At 44.1% G+C, this 18594-nt stretch overlaps 1 protein-coding gene across 3 annotated transcripts in view; it reads left to right on the forward strand.

The window, feature by feature from the left end:
* The first annotated feature begins 1 nt into the window (after window position 1).
* The window catches only part of ccdc141 (coiled-coil domain containing 141), a 28001-nt gene continuing 9408 nt past the window's right edge, over window positions 2-18594 (forward strand). Inside the window, exons 1-18 of one of the 3 annotated variants that reach the window (XM_068736303.1) lie at window positions 2-91; window positions 431-472; window positions 2911-3062; window positions 5793-5915; window positions 6741-6983; window positions 7811-7901; window positions 8684-8811; window positions 8950-9096; window positions 9345-10279; window positions 10368-10497; window positions 10640-10759; window positions 10851-11183; window positions 11570-11752; window positions 11864-12028; window positions 12110-12232; window positions 12686-12892; window positions 13162-13329; window positions 13761-13898. In XM_068736303.1, coding sequence (XP_068592404.1) covers window positions 2925-3062; window positions 5793-5915; window positions 6741-6983; window positions 7811-7901; window positions 8684-8811; window positions 8950-9096; window positions 9345-10279; window positions 10368-10497; window positions 10640-10759; window positions 10851-11183; window positions 11570-11752; window positions 11864-12028; window positions 12110-12232; window positions 12686-12892; window positions 13162-13329; window positions 13761-13898 — 3372 coding nt within the window. In that variant the 5' untranslated portion in view covers window positions 2-91; window positions 431-472; window positions 2911-2924. Of the gene's footprint in view, window positions 92-430; window positions 473-2769; window positions 3063-5343; window positions 5489-5792; window positions 5916-6740; window positions 6984-7810; window positions 7902-8683; window positions 8812-8949; window positions 9097-9344; window positions 10280-10367; window positions 10498-10639; window positions 10760-10850; window positions 11184-11569; window positions 11753-11863; window positions 12029-12109; window positions 12233-12685; window positions 12893-13161; window positions 13330-13760; window positions 13899-18594 lie in introns of those variants that run through there. The other 2 variants (XM_068736311.1, XM_068736320.1) reach the window with 2 other exon arrangements.

An 18594-nucleotide genomic window follows, 5' to 3' on the forward strand; every position in this document is an offset into this window, starting at 1 on the left:
GAGCTTCTTCTTCTCTCTGTGGTGATGCTCTGAGCCGCCTGCAGGAGGCGCTGACGGCTCTCTGACTGGAGCCTCACATGAATATACTCAGGTAAAATACTTCTACTTCAATATGTGTACTACGTGTACTATGTTCAGACTGAATACTGCAAAGTTAATCTGTGATGAAGTGTTTGAATGTGTCTCTGTGTGTTTCTGGAGGACAGACGTCTGATAATCTACTGGAAGCTATTTTTAACCTCTGTCTCCCTCTCTCTCTCTCCCCCCCCCCCCCCTCTCTCTCTCTCTCCCCCCTCTCTCTCTCTCCCTCCCCCTCCCCTCTCTCTCTCTCTCTCCCCCTCTCTCTCTCTTTCTCTCTCTCTCCCCCCTCTCTCTCTCTCTCTCCCCTCCCTCCCTCTGTCTCTCTCTGGGCTGACTTTTCTCTCCACAGTGTCGGTAGGGTAACGTCCTGATCTCCATGAACGTGTCTCAGGTACTGTTTACTTTATGTATTTATGTAGAAATATATCACAAACTTTAAAGAGGAGTACATGTGATAGAAGCTGAAAGATATTTGATATTTTTATGATTTTGTGTGCGGAGCAGACAGCGCTATCAGTGACTTCTATTTTATTGAATTGTTCCATGTTTGTGCTTCTCTTAAAGGATTGTTTTGATTCATTAACATGTTAAACATAAATAAGAGTCTGGTTGAACAGAACACTTTTAATCATTTACTGATAAACTAGGTGAAAAATGACCTTTTTCATCCACTTATTAATAACTTATTAATCATGACTAACATTCATAACCAAACAGAATCATCACCAGACAAGATGTTCTAGATAATAACAAATTATAATGAATGTCTCTTAACTGGTCTATGACGCGTTAATAACTCATTTATGAAGCATTAATAACTCATTTATGATGCATTAATAACTCATTTATGATGCATTAATAACTCATTTATGACGCGTTAATAACTCATTTATGAAGCGTTATCTCATTCGTTAAGCATTAATAACTCATTTATGAAGCATTAATAACTCATTTGTTAAGCATTCATAACTCATTCGTTAAGCATTAACTCATTTGTTAAGCATTCATAACTCATTTGTTAAGCATTCATAACTCATTTGTTAAGCATTCATAACAGATTTATGAAGCGTTAACTCATTTATGAAGCGTTAATAACAAATTTATGAAGCATTAATAACGCATTCGTTAAGCATTAATAACTCATTTATGAAGCGTTAATAACGCATTCGTTATGCATTAATAACTCATTATGAAGCATTAATAACTCATTTATGAAGCGTTAATAACTCATTTATGAAGCGTTAATAACTCATTTATGAAGCATTAATAACTCATTTATGGAGCGTTAATAACTCATTTATGAAGCATTAATAACTCATTTATGAAACATTAACTCATTTATGAAGCATTAATAACTCATTTATGAAGCGTTAATAACTCATTTATGAAGCATTAACTCATTTATGAAGCGTTAATAACTCATTCGTTAAGCGTTAATTTATCTTATTATAAAGAGTGAATTATTAGAACGTATATTAAGTTAATTCAGTTTGAAGGAAACTGAGCAGATGTTTCTGTTGGTGGAGAAATGGAGTGTTTGATGAGTGAGTTTAACAGAATGAGGGAAGCTCACCTGTCGACACCTGAGTGACATTTAAACACATTCTGACCTCGAACGCACCGCCAGCTGCTCAAACTGACCCTCTGTATTCACTCACCAGATGTTTGAGTAGAAACAGACAGGAGAGCAAAGCAATGAAGATAATCCCTTATAGTTAGAATGCATTCACCTTTTTACCTTCAAGACTGAAGGAGCTGAAGCTGCTAAACCTTATTTCACTAAAAATATGTCAACAAGGAGAGACACATGATTATTTAATACATGTGATGTTTGTCTTTTTTTAAAGATAATGTATCAAGTATAACAGTACAACAGTGACAATATGTAATTACTCAGAGTACAAACCCAAACGTGTCCTCAGTGTCTCTCTCTAAAGAACACCTGGTCTCACGTTCTCTTCTTCTGGTTCTTCAGCTAAGACTACATTTGGAACAAAGCTAATTTAGCTAGCTAGACGTATGCAGATCTTTAATTACTGCAGTTTAAGAACTTAAAGACACTTTTAAAGCCAGCGTCAACTTGGAATAAAACTAAGTTAGGTAGCTAGATAACTCATAGAACCCCACTTTAGAACGTCACTACTGTCCCTTTAACTGTGATCAGTATTTTAAGAGAGTACTTTAAAACAACTTGTTCATGACATTCATTTCCTTCAACATGACCTTATATTTAGAGACTCCTGCTGTGAAGTCTCTTCATGACTAACTGCTGCTGGGTCACATCTAGACCAGGATCAGGTTTCATCTAAATCTGGTTCAGGCTCTTTAGCCGTTGAGCTAATGTTAGCTAACGTTATCGTGTCGTAGAGTCATAGGATTACTGTCAGGAGGTTGAAGTGATGGGACACGTTGTGTTAAAGGAGTCATCGTCACATTGATTCATTCATGTTCTCCGTGTTTTTTATTCAGATTCAACTTTATCGTCATTGTACAGAGTTCAGGTACTAGTACAACGAAAAGCAGTTTTAGCGTCTGACCAGATATGCAAAAAGAAGCAGTAAGGTGCAGTGGAATGTGCTAAATAACAATATGAGTAATATAACAATATGGACAGTATGAACAGTACCGTTTAGTGTCTTAAAGAACAGGAACACCCAATCGTCACATTGATTCATTCATGTTCTGTAGGACACTAAAGAACAGGAACCTCCCAACAACACCAGCACCAGAACCTGCCTTCTCAATGGGAACCAGACTCGACACAAACTGGTTCAGGGACTGTGAAACTTGTGTGAAACATGTGTTCAAGATGTCTTTAAACATTTAAAGAGACGCAGAAGAAGATGACGGCTGGAGAGGCCGAGGAGACAGGAAGGATGGCTGGAGGAGAAGGGAACATGAAGCGTCCTCGCTCTGTCACCACTCTGAGTACCATCGCCATCCAGGCCGGCCAATCGCTGATCATTGTCTCTGTGCTCAAGGTTTGTCTGAGGGAAGGTTCCTTATAGGAGGGTTCCTTATAGGACGGTTCCTTATAGAAGGGTTCTTCCTTATAGTAAGGTTCCTTATAGGAGGGTTATTCCTTATAGGAAGGTTCCTTATAGGAGGGTTCCTTATAGGAGGGTTCTTCCTTATAGGAAGGTTCCTTATAGGAGGGTTCCTTATAGGAGGGTTCTTCCTTATAGGAAGGTTCCTTATAGGATGGTTCCTTATAGGAGGGTTCTTCCTTATAGGAAGGTTCCTTATAGGAGGGTTCTTCCTTATAGGAAGGTTCTTTATAGGAGGGTTCCTTATAGGAAGGTTCCTTATAGGAGGGTTCTTCCTTATAGGAAGGTTCCTTATAGGAGTGTTATTCCTTATAGGAAGGTTCCTTATAGGAGTGTTCTTCCTTATAGGAGGGTTCCTTATTGGAGGGTTCTTCCTTATAGGAGGGTTCCTTATAGGAAGGTTCCTTATAGGACGGTTCCTTATAGGAGGGTTCCTTATAGGAAGGTTCCTTATAGGAGGGTTCTTCCTTATAGGAAGGTTCCTTATAGGAGGGTTCAAGGGTTCTTCCTTATAGGAGGGTTCCTTATAGGAGGGTTCCTTATAGGACGGTGATGGTGTGAGACGTATTCAGATCACATCTATTGTTTTACGACCCACTTTAGATGAAACCAAAACCACTTCTGTTCATCAGACCACTAATTAGACAAGAATTAGCTCGTTAGCTAGCGTACCCCGCGTACCCCGCCGCTGGCAGACTGTTGACCAGGAGCAGAGCAGGGAGCTCTGGAGACAGACAGCTGGCTAGTGAGCTAACTAGCTAGTCCATGTCTAGAGCTGATTAGCGAGTGAGCTAACTAGCCTCTTAGCTTGTCACACTTCACGAAGAGGAGACACTCTTCAGGGTCAGTCTGTTGGTTAATGTTAACTTTCTGAAAAAAAATAATTACAAAGCCTGATATATTAGGACATTCTGACCAATACAAGTGTCCTAAAACCAGTTAAGCAGTTAACTTCTCTGAGCTTTGACTTTAGTTGGACATCAGATTATTGAACTTAAATTAAATAAGCGTTGACTTTAAGTCTTTAAACTGAGTTTGTGCCTTTGGAGGCTTCAGGAGATCTGAGGTCAGTTGCTGTTCTGTTCACGTGCTGTTTCCTGTTATAGAACTGTGTGTGTGTGTGTGTGTGTGTGTGTGTGTGTGAGAGAGAGAGTTTAGGAGCTGTTAGTCGTTGTTTGTAAAGTGTGTGTTTGTGTGGTCATGCGTCACGTTGTGTCTTTTTCGGTCGACATGCCAGAGATACTGTATCATCCTGAGGAATGTAACACACACACACACACACACACACACACACAAACTGAAACACACATCTTCTTCTGACCTGAAGCCGTCAACATATCGCTGTGTGGAGACCAAAATAATATTCAGTTTAATGTGACAACAAACTAGTTAACTGACTCCAACCAGATTCATCATTATTATTATTATTAATAATAATAATATTCTATATTAATATTATTATTATTCTGTAATAATATAGATTATTATATATATTATTCTAATAATATACATTATTAGAATAATTTACATAAAAACTTCTGAAGTTGAACACGTTAAAGATGAAACAGTTATTGTGAACCTTCTCGTTGATGACCTAATGTGTCGTCGGGTCTTCTTGTCACATTTCATCCGGTTCATAAAAGAGACGTTTCCTCTAAACTACTTGGATACTTTAAATAATGTTTGAGGCTCAAAGGACAAACAATGGGGATGAATGACTTATGAATGATGATTGTTGGAGAAAAATAACTTAGAATGATCAGTTCTTATTGTTTAACATACAAGGCTCCGTGAAGTCTGTGACTCCTGTGTGAACTCTCTTCACACTTGTTATCCTCAGATGTTCCTTGTTTAGCAGTCACTGTGACCTTCTGTGAGGGACAATTGTATATCTTACTAAACGTCAAGAAGACGTTTACTTGTGCGGAAGGGGCGAGTTCAAGACATGCCACGTAGCTTTATGCAAATGATTCTGTGCAAACGCACTTGTGTGTTATCAGAAGTATAAATATCAGACTCAGAGACAGACCTCTGAGCAGCCTTGATGCATGACTTGTATGTGTTTCAACTCTGTCTCCTTCTTGCAAGAATAAATGTCCTGTGATTATTACTTTTACATCGGCTTCGAGTGAATTTCTCTAACATAACTTGGTCCTTTCGAGCCGGATCTCAATATCTCCACTTCTCTTCAGCTTTTGAACCTGAAACTGTGCACAGGGGAGTTTAGGACTCCTGACAAAGACCTCCGCCCTATTCTCACACGAGAGTACTTGGCATTTTGGAGGCCAGGATTCTGCTGTAGAGGAGACGGAGTAACGAGATCCTTTTTGTGAACCGAGCCAGTAGAAGAATCATTACAGGTAAAAACTAGCATTCTTAAGACTTACAATCTTAAAAGAAGTAGTTTGAGCTATTGAATTGAATAATTGGATCCTTAAGATTTACAAAATTAAATCTAAAAAACTAAATTGGGAGTGATGTACACCTGGGATTGAAAATCCCAAAAGCTATCAATAGGAGTGATGTACACCTGAGACTAACAATCTAGACATGCAAACGTTTAATATTGACCGTGTGTGTGTGTGTGTGTGTGTGTGTGTGTGTGTGTGTGTGTGTGTGTGTGTGTGTGTGTGTGTGTGTGTGTGTGTGTGTGCGTACGTACAGAGTGGGTCTCTGGTCCGCCTCCAGCTGGTCCAGGTTCATCCAGGTCTCTGTGAGGTCGGATCGAACCAGAGAGAAAACCAGACTCTGATCCAGGAACAACAGCAGCTGATGGAGAAACTCAAGGTACAAACAGAAGATGGGAAAAGCAGATACAGCTGACACACCGGACACACTGGTCACATTGGACACATTAGACACACCGGACACATTAGACACACCGGACACATTGGACACATTAGACACGTCGGACACACTGGACACATTGGATACACCGGACACATCGGACACACCGGACACATTAGATACACCGGACACATTGGACACGTTAGACACATTGGTCACATCGGACACACTGGACACATTGGTCACACCGGACACATTGGTCACATTGGACACACCGGACACATTGGTCACATTGGACACACCGGACACATTAGACACGTTGGACACACCGGACACATTGGACACATTAGACACACCGGACACATTGGACACGTTAGACACATTGGTCACATTGGACACATTGGTCACACCGGACACATTAGACACACCGGACACATTGGATACGTTAGACACATTGGTCACATCGGACACACTGGACACATTGGTCACATCGGACACACTGGACGCATTGGACACACCGGACACATTGGACACATTAGACACACCGGACACATTGGACACGTGAGACACATTGGTCACATTGGACACATTGGACACACCGGACACATTGGTCACATTGGACACACCCGACACATTGGACAAACCGGACACATTGGACAAACCGAACACATTGGACACACCGGACACATTGGTCACACTGGACACATTGGTCACATTGGACACACCGGACACATTGGACACACCAGACACATTGGACACACTGGACACATTGGACACACTGGACACAGCGATGCTGCATGCTACAGTCTGTTGTTGTTGTTCCAGAAACATGAGGGGGAGGTTCTGGCTGTGGTGGAAAAGAACCAACAGACGGAGCAGCTGAGGAGGAGGAGGAGGAATGAAGGGCTGATAGAGCACAAGAGGACGAAGAAGCAGGAGGAAGAGGAGGAAGTGCACAAAGCCATGGTGGCGTCTCTGACTGAAGGATGGTCGCTTCTGCTCCGCCTGCTGCAGAGACGACAGGAAGTCCTGCTGCTGGCTAAAGACTTCTACGGCCGAGCTGAGGAGGTAGGAAGCTTCTAGAAATATGGACGATGTTAGGAAACGACTTCATTCACAACCTTCCCGATCCATTACATTACATTACAGTCATTTAGCAGACGCTTTTATCCAAAGCGACTTACAATTCAGTATCTACACACCGTAGACGCAGCTACAGGAGACATTTTGGGGTTAAGTGTCTTGCTCAAGGACACATTGACATGAGACTAGCTGGAGCCGGGCATCAAACCGCCGACCCTCTGATTGAAAGGCGGCCCTGCTCTCCACTTACCCTCGGTCAGCCACATATCCCATCCCATCGCATCCCAGATCCCATTCCTGCATAACCCCAGCACATAGCTGTAGCCCTGCTGTTTAGTGTGTTAATTTCTGATTCATGTTTGTAATTATTGATCATAGTCTGTGGTTCAACAAGAGGAATTTGTTTCAGCCTCACGTTCCTCAGGTGGTGCGGTGATCCGTTTTATTAGAAACACCTGCTGCAGCTATTTAAACCGGTCCCAACACAGAGCTTTGTGCTTCTATTTTAGTCTGTGAACCAGAGACAGGTCCTCCTGTGTCCTCCATCATATTTAATGATGGAGAGAGACAGGTCCTCCTGTGTCCTCCATCATTAAATATGACGTCACCCCACCAATGTTTATATTTCACTTCCTGTTTTACTTCCACACTTTGAACACATCTGAGAAACCACCAACACCTGTTTAACATCTGTGTCTCTCTCTCTCTCTCTCTCTCTCTCTCTCTCTCTCTCTCTCTCTCTCTCTGTCTCTGTCTCTGTCTGTCTCTCTATCTATGTCTGTCTGTCTGTCTTTCTCTCTGTCTGTCTCCAGTTTTCTGTCTGTCTGGACAGGGTGGAGGATCTACAGTTCAGACTAGACAGACTGACGGAGGTTCAGGTCTCATACGACGTCCTGAGGAGAGGTAACCAGTCATAGTATTATTCGTAGTATCAGTAGTATTTATACTATATATATATATATATATATATATATATATATATATATATATATATATATATATATATATATATATATATATATATATATATATATTGTACAACTGAGTTAACACAAGTCAGAAAGAAGTGCTAATAAAAGGTATATTACTGCAGCTTGTGTACTGTTGCTGCTCGGAGCGGCCATCTTGGATTTTGAGGTTGGGGTTTCTGCACTTTCATCGTAGTTAGCACCGTTAGCATCGGTAGCTGTGAGCCGCTGGCTAAGGAGTCGCCATGTTTAAAACAAAAAGGTAGATCAGCTTGGTTTAAACGTTAGACAAACTGGTTTAAACGTTAGACAAACTGGTTTAAAGTTTAGACAAACTGGTTTAAACGTTAGACAAACTGGTTTAAAGTTTAGACAAACTGGTTTAAAGTTTAGGCAAACTGGTTTAGAGTTTAGACAAACTGGTTTAAACGTAAGACAAACTGGTTTAAAGTTTAGACAAACTGGTTTAAAGTTTAGACAAACTGGTTTAAACGTTAGACAAACTGGTTTAAAGTTTAGACAAAATGGTTTAAACTTTAAATAAACTGGTTTAAACTGTAGATAAACTGGTTTAAACGTTGATAAATTGGTTTAAACTTTAGATAAACTGGTTTAAACGTTGATAAACTGGTTTGAACTGGTTTGTTGTAGGTTGTAATGTGGTGAGAAGTTATCATTAGTTCTAATCTTCATCGTTGTTTCGTGTTTTGATTCCAGATCTTCTGGGAAAATCTCTGCAGGTTTTAACCAGCAGCAGCTTCCTGCTGCAGAAACTCAGACAGCTGCAGAGGACCGAGGACCTCCAGAGGAGAGGAAGAGGACTGCAGGAGGAGGAGGAGGAGGAGGTGAATGTCATATGTTTATAGAATTAAAGCTAGAGGCTTTAGAGGCTACTTCACTGACAGTCAGGTATTTACAGTACCTGTCTGTGTTTGATTGACTGGATTTTGTGGATTGATGCTGATCCTGCGTCCTCTTCCCAGAGTTCCCAGTGCAGCGGGGGGGCAGCTCTGAGGCTGGAGGAGCTGGTGGAGGTGCTGCAGGACCGAAGAAGGACGGCGGACCAGGCCGTCAAGCTGCAGCTCCAACAGGCAGAGAACGGCATCATGGTCCATGAGAAGGAACACAAGGTACAGACAGACATCCATTAGGTTACATTGTGATGCCTTCAGGCTCTACTCAGCTACATTGTGATGCCTTCAGCCTCTGTTCAGTGAAAGTTTTGGTGATAAACTTGAGATGTTTTCACATGAAAATAAAATAGATATTCATTTTGAGTTTTAGTACTTTTACTTCAGGAAGTACTTCCTCCATCAGTAAGTAGTATTTCTACCAGTTTTACTGCAGTACTCAATGAAATACTTTGTCCTCACTACAGGACTGGAAGATCCTGGACCAGGACCTGCAATCTAGATCCACATCAGCAGAGAATGCAGACATGGAGTCAGAATCCAGAACACTACAAACCAGAGACCTTCAGCCTGGACCCAGATCGGACCTCAAGTCAGGTTCTAAATCAGAGGAGACCAGAGACCTTCAGCCTGGACCCAGATCGGACCAGACACAGGGATCCGGATCAGATGCGAGGCCTGGATCCAGATCAGAACGAACCACAAACGGGGCTCCTGGATCCAAATCAAAGGAGACCAGTAACTTTGAGTCAGGTTCCAAATTATATCTGAAACCTGAATCCGGATCAGAACTGCAGCCTGGATCCAGATCAAAGGAGAACAACATTTTCAAGTCAGGATCCAGATTAGAGTTAAACCTGATGGTTGATTCTAGATCAGACCCCAAGTCAGATTCTGGATCAGAGGACACCAGAGACCTGAAGGCTGGATCCAGATTAGACCCAAGGCCGAGATCGGTATCACAGCTGAAACCAGAATCTAAATTAGTTGTGAAACCTGGATCCAGATCAGAGGAGACCAGAGACCAGCATTCTGGATCCAGATCTGAGGAGACTGGAGTGCTCCAGTCAGGACTAAAACCAGATGTGCAGATAGGATCCAGATTAAAACTGGACCCTGCATCTAGATCAGGCCTGAATTTAGATTGTAGATCAGAGGAGACCAGAGACTTGCAGCCCGGATCCAGATTAGACCAGATGCCAGAACTAGGATCTGACACCCATCCTAAATTCAGGTTAGATGTAAAGCCTGAATCCGGATCAGAGGAGATCAGAGACCTAAAGACTGGATCCAAATTAGACAAGAGACCAGGATTGGGATTACAGTTGAAACTAGAATCTAAAGTGTTTGTGAATCCTGGATTCAGAACAGAGGAGACCAAAGTCCTGCAGTCTGGATCCAGGTCAGATCTCTGTGGGCCTCCTCATGATGAAGACAGGAAGCATCAGTGTTCATGATCATGACTGTTTTCTTCTTCTTCTGTGGTGTAGTGTGCAGGCAGCAGGGCAGCAGAGCATGCTGGGAAAGGAGACTCCTGGTGGAGAAGGCCACGCCCACCAAACGCTCCTGACCAATCGGAGGCTCCAGCTGCTGTCGTCATGTGAACACCTGGTGGACAAGGTGACTCCACCCTCTTTACTGTCAAACTACGGCCCGCGGACCAAACTACTGCCGCTGATGGTTTATTGTGTGTGTGTGTGTGTGTGTGTGTGTGTGTGTGTGTGTGTGTGTGTGTGTGTGTGTGTGTGTGTGTGTTTTGTAGATCAGCAGATGGCTGCAGCAGAGCAGCAGTTTGTTGTCTATCAGCTCTGAAGCAGGATGGCACCTTCCTGAAGCCGAACACACTCTGAACACACACCTGCAGCTACGTACACAAGCTGAGGTACACACACACACACACACACACACACACACACTATATTTCTTTAAAACATAACATTTGTGTGAAGGTTTCAGTGTTTATTTGTCTCCAGTCTGCAGGTCAGGATGCAGAGAACATGATGCAGATCCTGGATCAGATCAGAGCTCTGCACACCAGTGAGACCAGGTCCCAGCCTCCCAGTGAGACCAGCAGACAGCTGTCCCCTCTGAAGGCCCTGACGGAGCAGCTGAAGAGAGGCGGAGCGGGCTCACGGACCAGAACTCTGCTCGGTCCTCCCGCTGCCGACCTGACTGGTCCACCGAGTCCTGAACTCTCTGGTCGAGTTGATCTGGTCTTGAAGGAGCTCCAGAGTCTGAACAGGAGGATCGACTCAAACCTGCAGCTGCTGCAACCCTTCGTCTCTTTCCTCCGGACCGCCCAGCAGGTCAGAGTCTCCTCTGGTGTCCTCAGTCCACTGGATCCAGGTCTTTCTAACCGGCAGGACCTGGATCATATGCAGAGTCCTTTAACCTGAACCGATGATTATCAGTGTGTTTGTGCGGGGCTGCACGGTGGTGTGGTTGCTAGCACCTCACAGCTGGACTGTGTGGAGTTGCATGTTCTCCCCGTGTCAGCATGGGTTTTCTCCGGGTTCTCCGGTTTCCTCCCACGGTCCAAAGACCTGCAGCTCGGGTCAATTGAAGACTCTAAAGTGACCGTAGGTCTCTATATGTGGGCCCTGTGATAGTCTGGAGATCCGACCAAAGCATTGGACATCCGTTAGAGGAGTGGTGAAGTGTGCTGTTAGCTGATGGTGCTGCTGTTCTTCAGGTGGAGGAGGAGATGGAAGAACTCATGGAGATCTACAGGAAGAGGCCGGAGGAAGATGAGGAAGAGGAAGCTGGTAGTTCCAGGAAGAAGAAGAAGCAGCTGGACGCCTGCTGGCAGGAAACGCTCCAGAAGATCCTCACCTGCCAGGAACTGGGAGACGACTGCGTCCGGACTGTCTCGACGGTAACCAGTCAGCCACCGAGGGTTCAGATGAGGAGTCGTGAATCGGTGCGAGATGTTTCTGTGCACCATAAAGAAGGGTTCAGTCAGATGTTCTCTTATGTGTTGCGTCAGGTGTCAGGAGCGTTGAACCTGCAGTCGCTGGTGTCGGCGGTGCAGCGGACGGTGGAGCGACTCGGCAGAACCAAACAGGAAGTGAACGAACTGCAGAGTCAGCAACAAATCCAGATCCAGCAGCAGCAGCAGTACTGCAGGAAGTACCAGGAGAGACTGGACAAGGTAGGAACTACTCTGTGGTGGTGCTGGGTCTGATACTGCAGAGTCATTGTACCCAGGTACCACAATGCTTTGTGTTTTCAGACCCTGCAGGACTTAAACTGCGTCTCTGAGATGCTGGACTCCTGCACTCTGATAGATCTGGGTTCAGACCTGCAGACCTCCAGGCTGGTGGAGCACTTCAGCCAGGCCAGACCACATTTTACCGTAAGTCTTTGAACAGCTGGGACATTATCGGGACTTCATCATCATGAGGACTGTTTTTGGAGTCCAAATGACTTTTGGACCATTGCGACTTTTTATCTGTAGGGACTGATGGGACCGTTGGACTGATGGGACCGTTGAGTCTTTTGGACTGCAGGGACTACTGGTAGTGTAATCACAGGAGTGAGTCCCTGGTGTCCCTATGGTCCAGAACCAGTACCATCGGGACTCCTGGGACAGCTGTGATTGTTGGACTGTGGTTACAGATAGAAATTGGGACCCTTGGGATTGTGACATTAAGGACTACTGGGTCTTTAGGACTGTGGGGACTCCTAAGACTTTAGCACACGTAGGACTCTACGAGACCACTGGGTCTTCTGAAGTCCATGGTCTACTTGTAGGGACTACAATAACTTTTCTGTTTCAGCATCAGACACGCTCTCTTTCTTTCTCCAGCGACTCGACGCCGAGGTGGAGTTCACGGTGAAGAGCTGGGAGACTCTGAGCGGCGTCCAGGACCTGCTGGAGGTGGAGGAGTCGAAGGGAGTGAAGGAGGAGGATCTGTCCGAGCTGCTGAAGCTCCAGGAGAAAGTGAAGAACAAGATCCATCAGAGCGAGTCCATCCTGGACCTGAGCAGCAGCTTCCACCTCACAGCTAAGAAGGTGAGGAGCGTCAGGGAGAAACTTGTGAGTTAATTTAAGTGTTGTGAACTCCACTGAATGAAAGGATGAACAACCCTGAGACATCTATGAGAATTAACTCTTTAGGAGCCTCTAGTGGACATCTGAGGAACTGCAGTTATGATTGTGATCCACACATTAGTTTAAAGATTTATTGTCCAATAAAGCCCCGCTGTGACTCCACACCGTCGTGTATTGTTATACAGACGTGTATTCATTTCTAGTGTGCGTGTTGGTTTCTGTGAGTCCAGCTGGAGGCGATGCTTCAGTCGGACCCTGGAACTGGTTCCGTTGGTTCCGCTGGACCGTGTGGATCCAGTGAGGCTGATCAGAGTGGACTCAGAGGGAAACAGATCCAGAGTCTGTTGGAAACGGCTTCAACACTGAGGACAGAAATCTGCTCCTCCGTCACCGTCAGTGTGAGTACTTTTACTGCAGTACTGTACTGAAGTACCACAAGGAGCTCCTGTACTTCAGTATTTACTCTGTGTGCTACTTCATACTTCTAGTCTACTACATCTCAGAGGTAATGGTACTTTTTACTACATTCATCTTCAGCTTTAGTTACTTTGATGTAATCAGATTCAAGTCTCAGACCAGAGAGCAGTACTTTAGATACTTGACACCAGTAACACTTGTGTACTTTTACTGCTGATGAAGGATTATACTTTCACTACATAAAGATGATAATACTTTTACTATAGATACTTTAACTATATTTTACCAATAATACTTCTGTATTTGTCCGTAAGGTAATATTTTGAATGCAGGACTTGTACTTGTATTCATTGTCGTACATTGCTGTACTTGTACTAGTAGTACAGGATCTGAGTACTTTGTGTACCTGTAGGGTTGGACATGTTTCAGAGTGGAGCAGCTGGAGACTCGTCTCGTCTCTCTGGACTCTCGTTGTGTCTCGTCTCTGAAGGAAGACACTCGTCGGGAGGACGAGCTGCTGACCCGCCTCCTCAACGATGACATCACCCAGGTGAGGAGACGGGAGACAGGTAGACAGGAGACAGGTGACAAGAGACGGGAGACAGGTGACAAGAGACGGGAGACAGGTAGACGGGAGACAGTAGACGGGAGACAGGTGACAAGAGACGGGAGACAGTAGATGGGAGACAGGTGACAAGAGACGGGAGACAGGGAGACAGGTGACAAGAGACGGGAGACAGGTAGACGGGAGACAGGTGACAAGAGACGGGAGACAGGTTACAAGAGATGGGAGACAGGTGACAGGAGACGGGTGACAGGAGACAGGTGACAAGAGACAGGAGACAGGTAGACAGTAGACGGGAGACAGGTTACAAGAGACGGGAGACAGGTAGACGGGAGACAGGTAGACGGGAGACAGGTTACAAGAGACGGGAGACAGGTGACAAGAGACGGGAGACAGGTTACAAGAGACGGGAGACAGGTGACAGGAGACGGGTGACAGGTGACAGGTGACAGGAGACAGGAGACAGGAGACAGGTGACAAGAGACAGGTAGACGGGAGACAGGTTACAAGAGACGGGAGACAGGAGACGGGTGACAGGAGACTGGCGACAGGAGAGAGGTGACAAGAGACAGGAGACAGGTGACAAGAGACAGGAGACAGGTGACAGGAGACAGGAGACAGGAGACACTGACACTCGGCTCTGATTGGCTGCTGTTATTCGTCTCTAGCAGCAGAGGGAGCTGTATGTCTGTTTGACTCACATCAAATAGATTCATCTTCATTTTATTATTGATTGATGAAATGTTTTATTTTAAAGGTCTGTAATCCAAACTAAAATAAACAAATCGTTTTATTGGAAAGGATTAAAGGAAGAACTCTGTACTAGTTTATTATGATCAATTACACCAGGAAGCTACCAGCTGAACCGTTGTCTTTACCTGACTAGATGAAACTATATCTCTATATGTTGTATGAAGCATCTTGGAGCTACATCTCACAGCTGGTTTGAAGCTGCAGCTCTTCTGTCAGGACGTCTGCTGCCTCTCGGTTTATCACAGTCTAAATATAACTGAAGTCAGCCGGACACTTTTAGATCAGAGTCCATACAGAGCCTCAGAATCCAGACCTCGTGGTCCACTTTCCTCCAGCGGGTTCATCACAATGAAATAAATAAATGAAGAGAAGAAGAGTTGAGTCTGTGCGTTCAGCTGCAGTTCCTCTAATGCCCACTAGGTGCTCAACATGTTGAGTTAACGTCAAACAGAGTCTCTGTGAATATGTGTAGGACTTCTGTTTGACTCTAAATGGAGCATAATGTACTAAATGAACATCATGATGTATTGAAGAAGACTGTAAACTAGAGATTGAGACCATAAACTCATGTTTACAATGTTTACTGAGGGAATAAATCAAGAGAGAAGTAGAGTCATTTTAGACTAGACTTCTATACAACCAGAGGAGTCGCCCCCTGGTGGACACTAGAGAGAATGCAGCTTTAACTCCTGAAGAACAGGAGAACTTTAAAGAACCGGAGGTTGTGTCCTGGTGTCGGTGTGTGTTTCCCCTCAGCTCTGTTGGATTTCGTGGCTCCAGTAAAAGGATGGAGGTGAAGAATGAACCCAGAACATTTGACGCCCTCTTTAGGTGAAACTGTCCATCTGCTGTGTCACTGAGCAGCAGCTGTTGGAGGCATGAGAGAGAGAGGGGGGGGGGGGGGTCGGATCAGAAATACAGGCCGAGTCAGCCAACGGGTATTTCCCATCATGCACCTGGTGCTGCATGTCACCAGCACACTGAACCCTCCAGGAGCAGCTGAGGCTGATGTCAGAGACTCTTTGACCCTCAAACAGAGTGTTTAATACTCTCTGATCGTATGATTGATGTTATTGTTATTATTATTATTATTCATGTTCATGTTAAAGAAGCACTTTATCACAGCGGACAGCCTTTGTTTTAACATGACGGAGACACTTCAGGACCAAGTATCTGACGTTCAGGGATTCTGCTCTGTAATGTGAGCAATGTTTTCTGTTGAGAAGCTGCTTCAGCTGGAAACAAACAACCGTGTGTTTGAGGTTCTCTTAAAGATCACAGGAACCCTGTTAACGCTATTCTGTTGTTTGACCACTGAGTGGCGCTGTGGAGCCAAGTTTTGATGAACTTGGGCACTTTGAGGTACCATTGTGTACTTTGTGGTACCATTGTGTACTTTGTGGTACCATTGTGTACTTTGAGGTACCATTGTGTACTTTGTGGTACCATTGTGTGCTTTGAGGTACCATTGTGTACTTTGAGGTACCATTGTGTACTTTGTGGTACCATTGTGTACTTTGAGGTACCATTGGGTACTTTGTGGTACCATTGTGTGCTTTGAGGTACCATTAGGTACTTTCTGGTACCATTGTGTACTTTGAGGTACATTACATTACATTACATTACAGTCATTTAGCAGACGCTTTTATCCAAAGCGACTTACAATAAGTGCATCAACATTGGTAATCAAAAGAACTACTAGTCACCAGAAGTCATAAGTACATCTCCTTTAAACAAGCATCTAAGAGCCTGAAGCAGAGCATAACTCAGAGCCAAAGAACAGAAACAAGAGAAACAGTTAGTGCTATAAGTAATACGAATACAATAAGTGCAACAAGCTAGTATGAATACAATAAGTGCTGAGTGGAAGGTTCAGGGTAGCACTTCCTGAAGAGGTGGGTACCATTGGGTACTTTGTGGTACCATTGTGTGCTTTGTGGTACCATTGTGTACTTTGAGGTACCATTAGGTACTTTGTGGTACCATTGTGTACTTTGTGGTACCGATTTGGCTACTTCATGGTTATCTCCTGGTGGAAACTATCCAGTAGTACCATGAAGTCCCTCAAGTAGAAGTACATGAGGAGATACGTACATGTTTCTGTTGGTGGCGATCAAAGGCCCTGAAATGTCACGGTTCTACTTCCAGTGAGGCACAAAGAAGAAGAAGAAGTTTGAGCTTTGTTTGATATGGTTTAATATGTTCTTTGTTGCGTCATGGCCTCTCTGCATTTGTTCTTCTTTTCAAAGCAACGATTCACTTCAGCTGTAATAATGATTCAACTGTCAAAGTAAATGTCCTCATTTGAATTTGGACCGGTGCTTCAGTCACTGAGAGCTTCGAGGGTTTGTGGTGAACCGACTCCTGTGACTGAACCAGGTCTGTGTCGTGACTTCAGGGACCTGGACTTCATCTAAACGGATCAACAAGGCCGTCCTGTCCCAAAGGATTTGAGACGTGTCGTCTTTCCTTTCCCTGGATGTGGAGGACACAGCTTCTGTCATTGGTTCAGTATCCCAAGATCCAGTTCATGCGGATCAGCGCAGGTTCAGCACTCAGTCAGGACATGGACCACGCCCCGTTAGTGAACATGAAGCCTGAAAGGAAATGCAGCTAAAGAGGGAATCAAAACCAAAACCACTTTCCAGGTGTGTACCTGTGGAGGTCTGTCAAGAGTCCGTCAAACTTCTCGATCATGTCCAGAAGACGTCTCTACTCATAAGGTCTACGGACAAAAGTCCACTTTGGGTTCAGATTACCCGTAATTTAGATGTGTTTATTTATATACTGAGGTTTGATCTTTGATTCTCAAGGTGTCGACGATAACAAGATCAGTGAACTTCCAGTTGGAGGTCTTCAGAACGAAGTTTGGAGGTTCTGTAACGGGACGCCACCACTGAGTCAACCATGAACACTGGATCAGAGGGAAGGGTTGAGTGCCGAGTCACCTGAAGGGGATCTACAGGTCTTCTTTTTTAAAACATGGTTCTATTTCTGTTCTCTGGTGGGATGGTTATTTTCACCACAGACATTCAGAGGATCTTTGGTTCTCATTAAGGGTCCCCAGAGGTAGACCAATTCATCACAGAGTCCGCCAGCTGAACTCTGAATGGTAGCTGAATTAGGTCTGTGGGTACTGTTAGGGGTATTCCATGGTACTTCATGTTTTAGTTATTTGAAGTACTACGGGGTACTGTGGTACCATTGGGGGCTTTGTGGTCTCCTTGATTTGGTTACTTCATGGTTATCTCTTGGTGTTACTTCCTGCTACTTCCTGGAGGTTGTGGTTCATCTTCATATTAGATTTTTTTTATCTTCGTGTTCCATAAACTCACTCTACTCAGGTTTTCCCTAAATGGTTTAGAGATCTGAACTAACAGTCTTCTGGGGTACGACACAATACTGTGGGATATTGTTACTTTGAGGTACTCCTCTCTATGATAATCTCTTAATGGTCCTCTGGAGTACTTTGTTGTGTCAGATACTTTGTGGTACTTCCTAGTACTCTCCCCATGTGTAGTTCATGATACTTCATGGTTATCTCTTGATATTTCCTGATACTTCTTAGTTATTATTTGTCGTACTGCCTGGTAAATTGTGGTACTTGTTGGTAATCTGTGTAGTTTTTAACTTTTGTTATTTTTGCCTTCTGGTGTACTTCATGGTACTGTGGATAGTTCATGATACTCTGTGGTAATCTCTTTCGGGGCACTTCATGGTCCTCAGGACTCCATTAGTTCTAAATTGATTTTACTTTATGGTATTCTGGGATACTTTCATAGGTACTTTGTGGTACTCTGTGGAAGTCAATGGTAGTTGGTCTTTTATGTTGCTTGGTGGCAGTTTTTGGACCTGAATCTCTTGTGGGGTCTTTTGGTTCTTAGGTAGGGTAGTTCAGTGAACTTCATGGTCTCCTGTTATCCTTCAT

This window comes from Cebidichthys violaceus, unplaced genomic scaffold (assembly GCF_023349555.1).
Source record: "Cebidichthys violaceus isolate CVI_PGR_0920_01 unplaced genomic scaffold, fCebVio1.0.p SCAF_11, whole genome shotgun sequence".
NCBI classification, from domain to species: Eukaryota; Metazoa; Chordata; class Actinopteri; order Perciformes; family Stichaeidae; genus Cebidichthys; species Cebidichthys violaceus.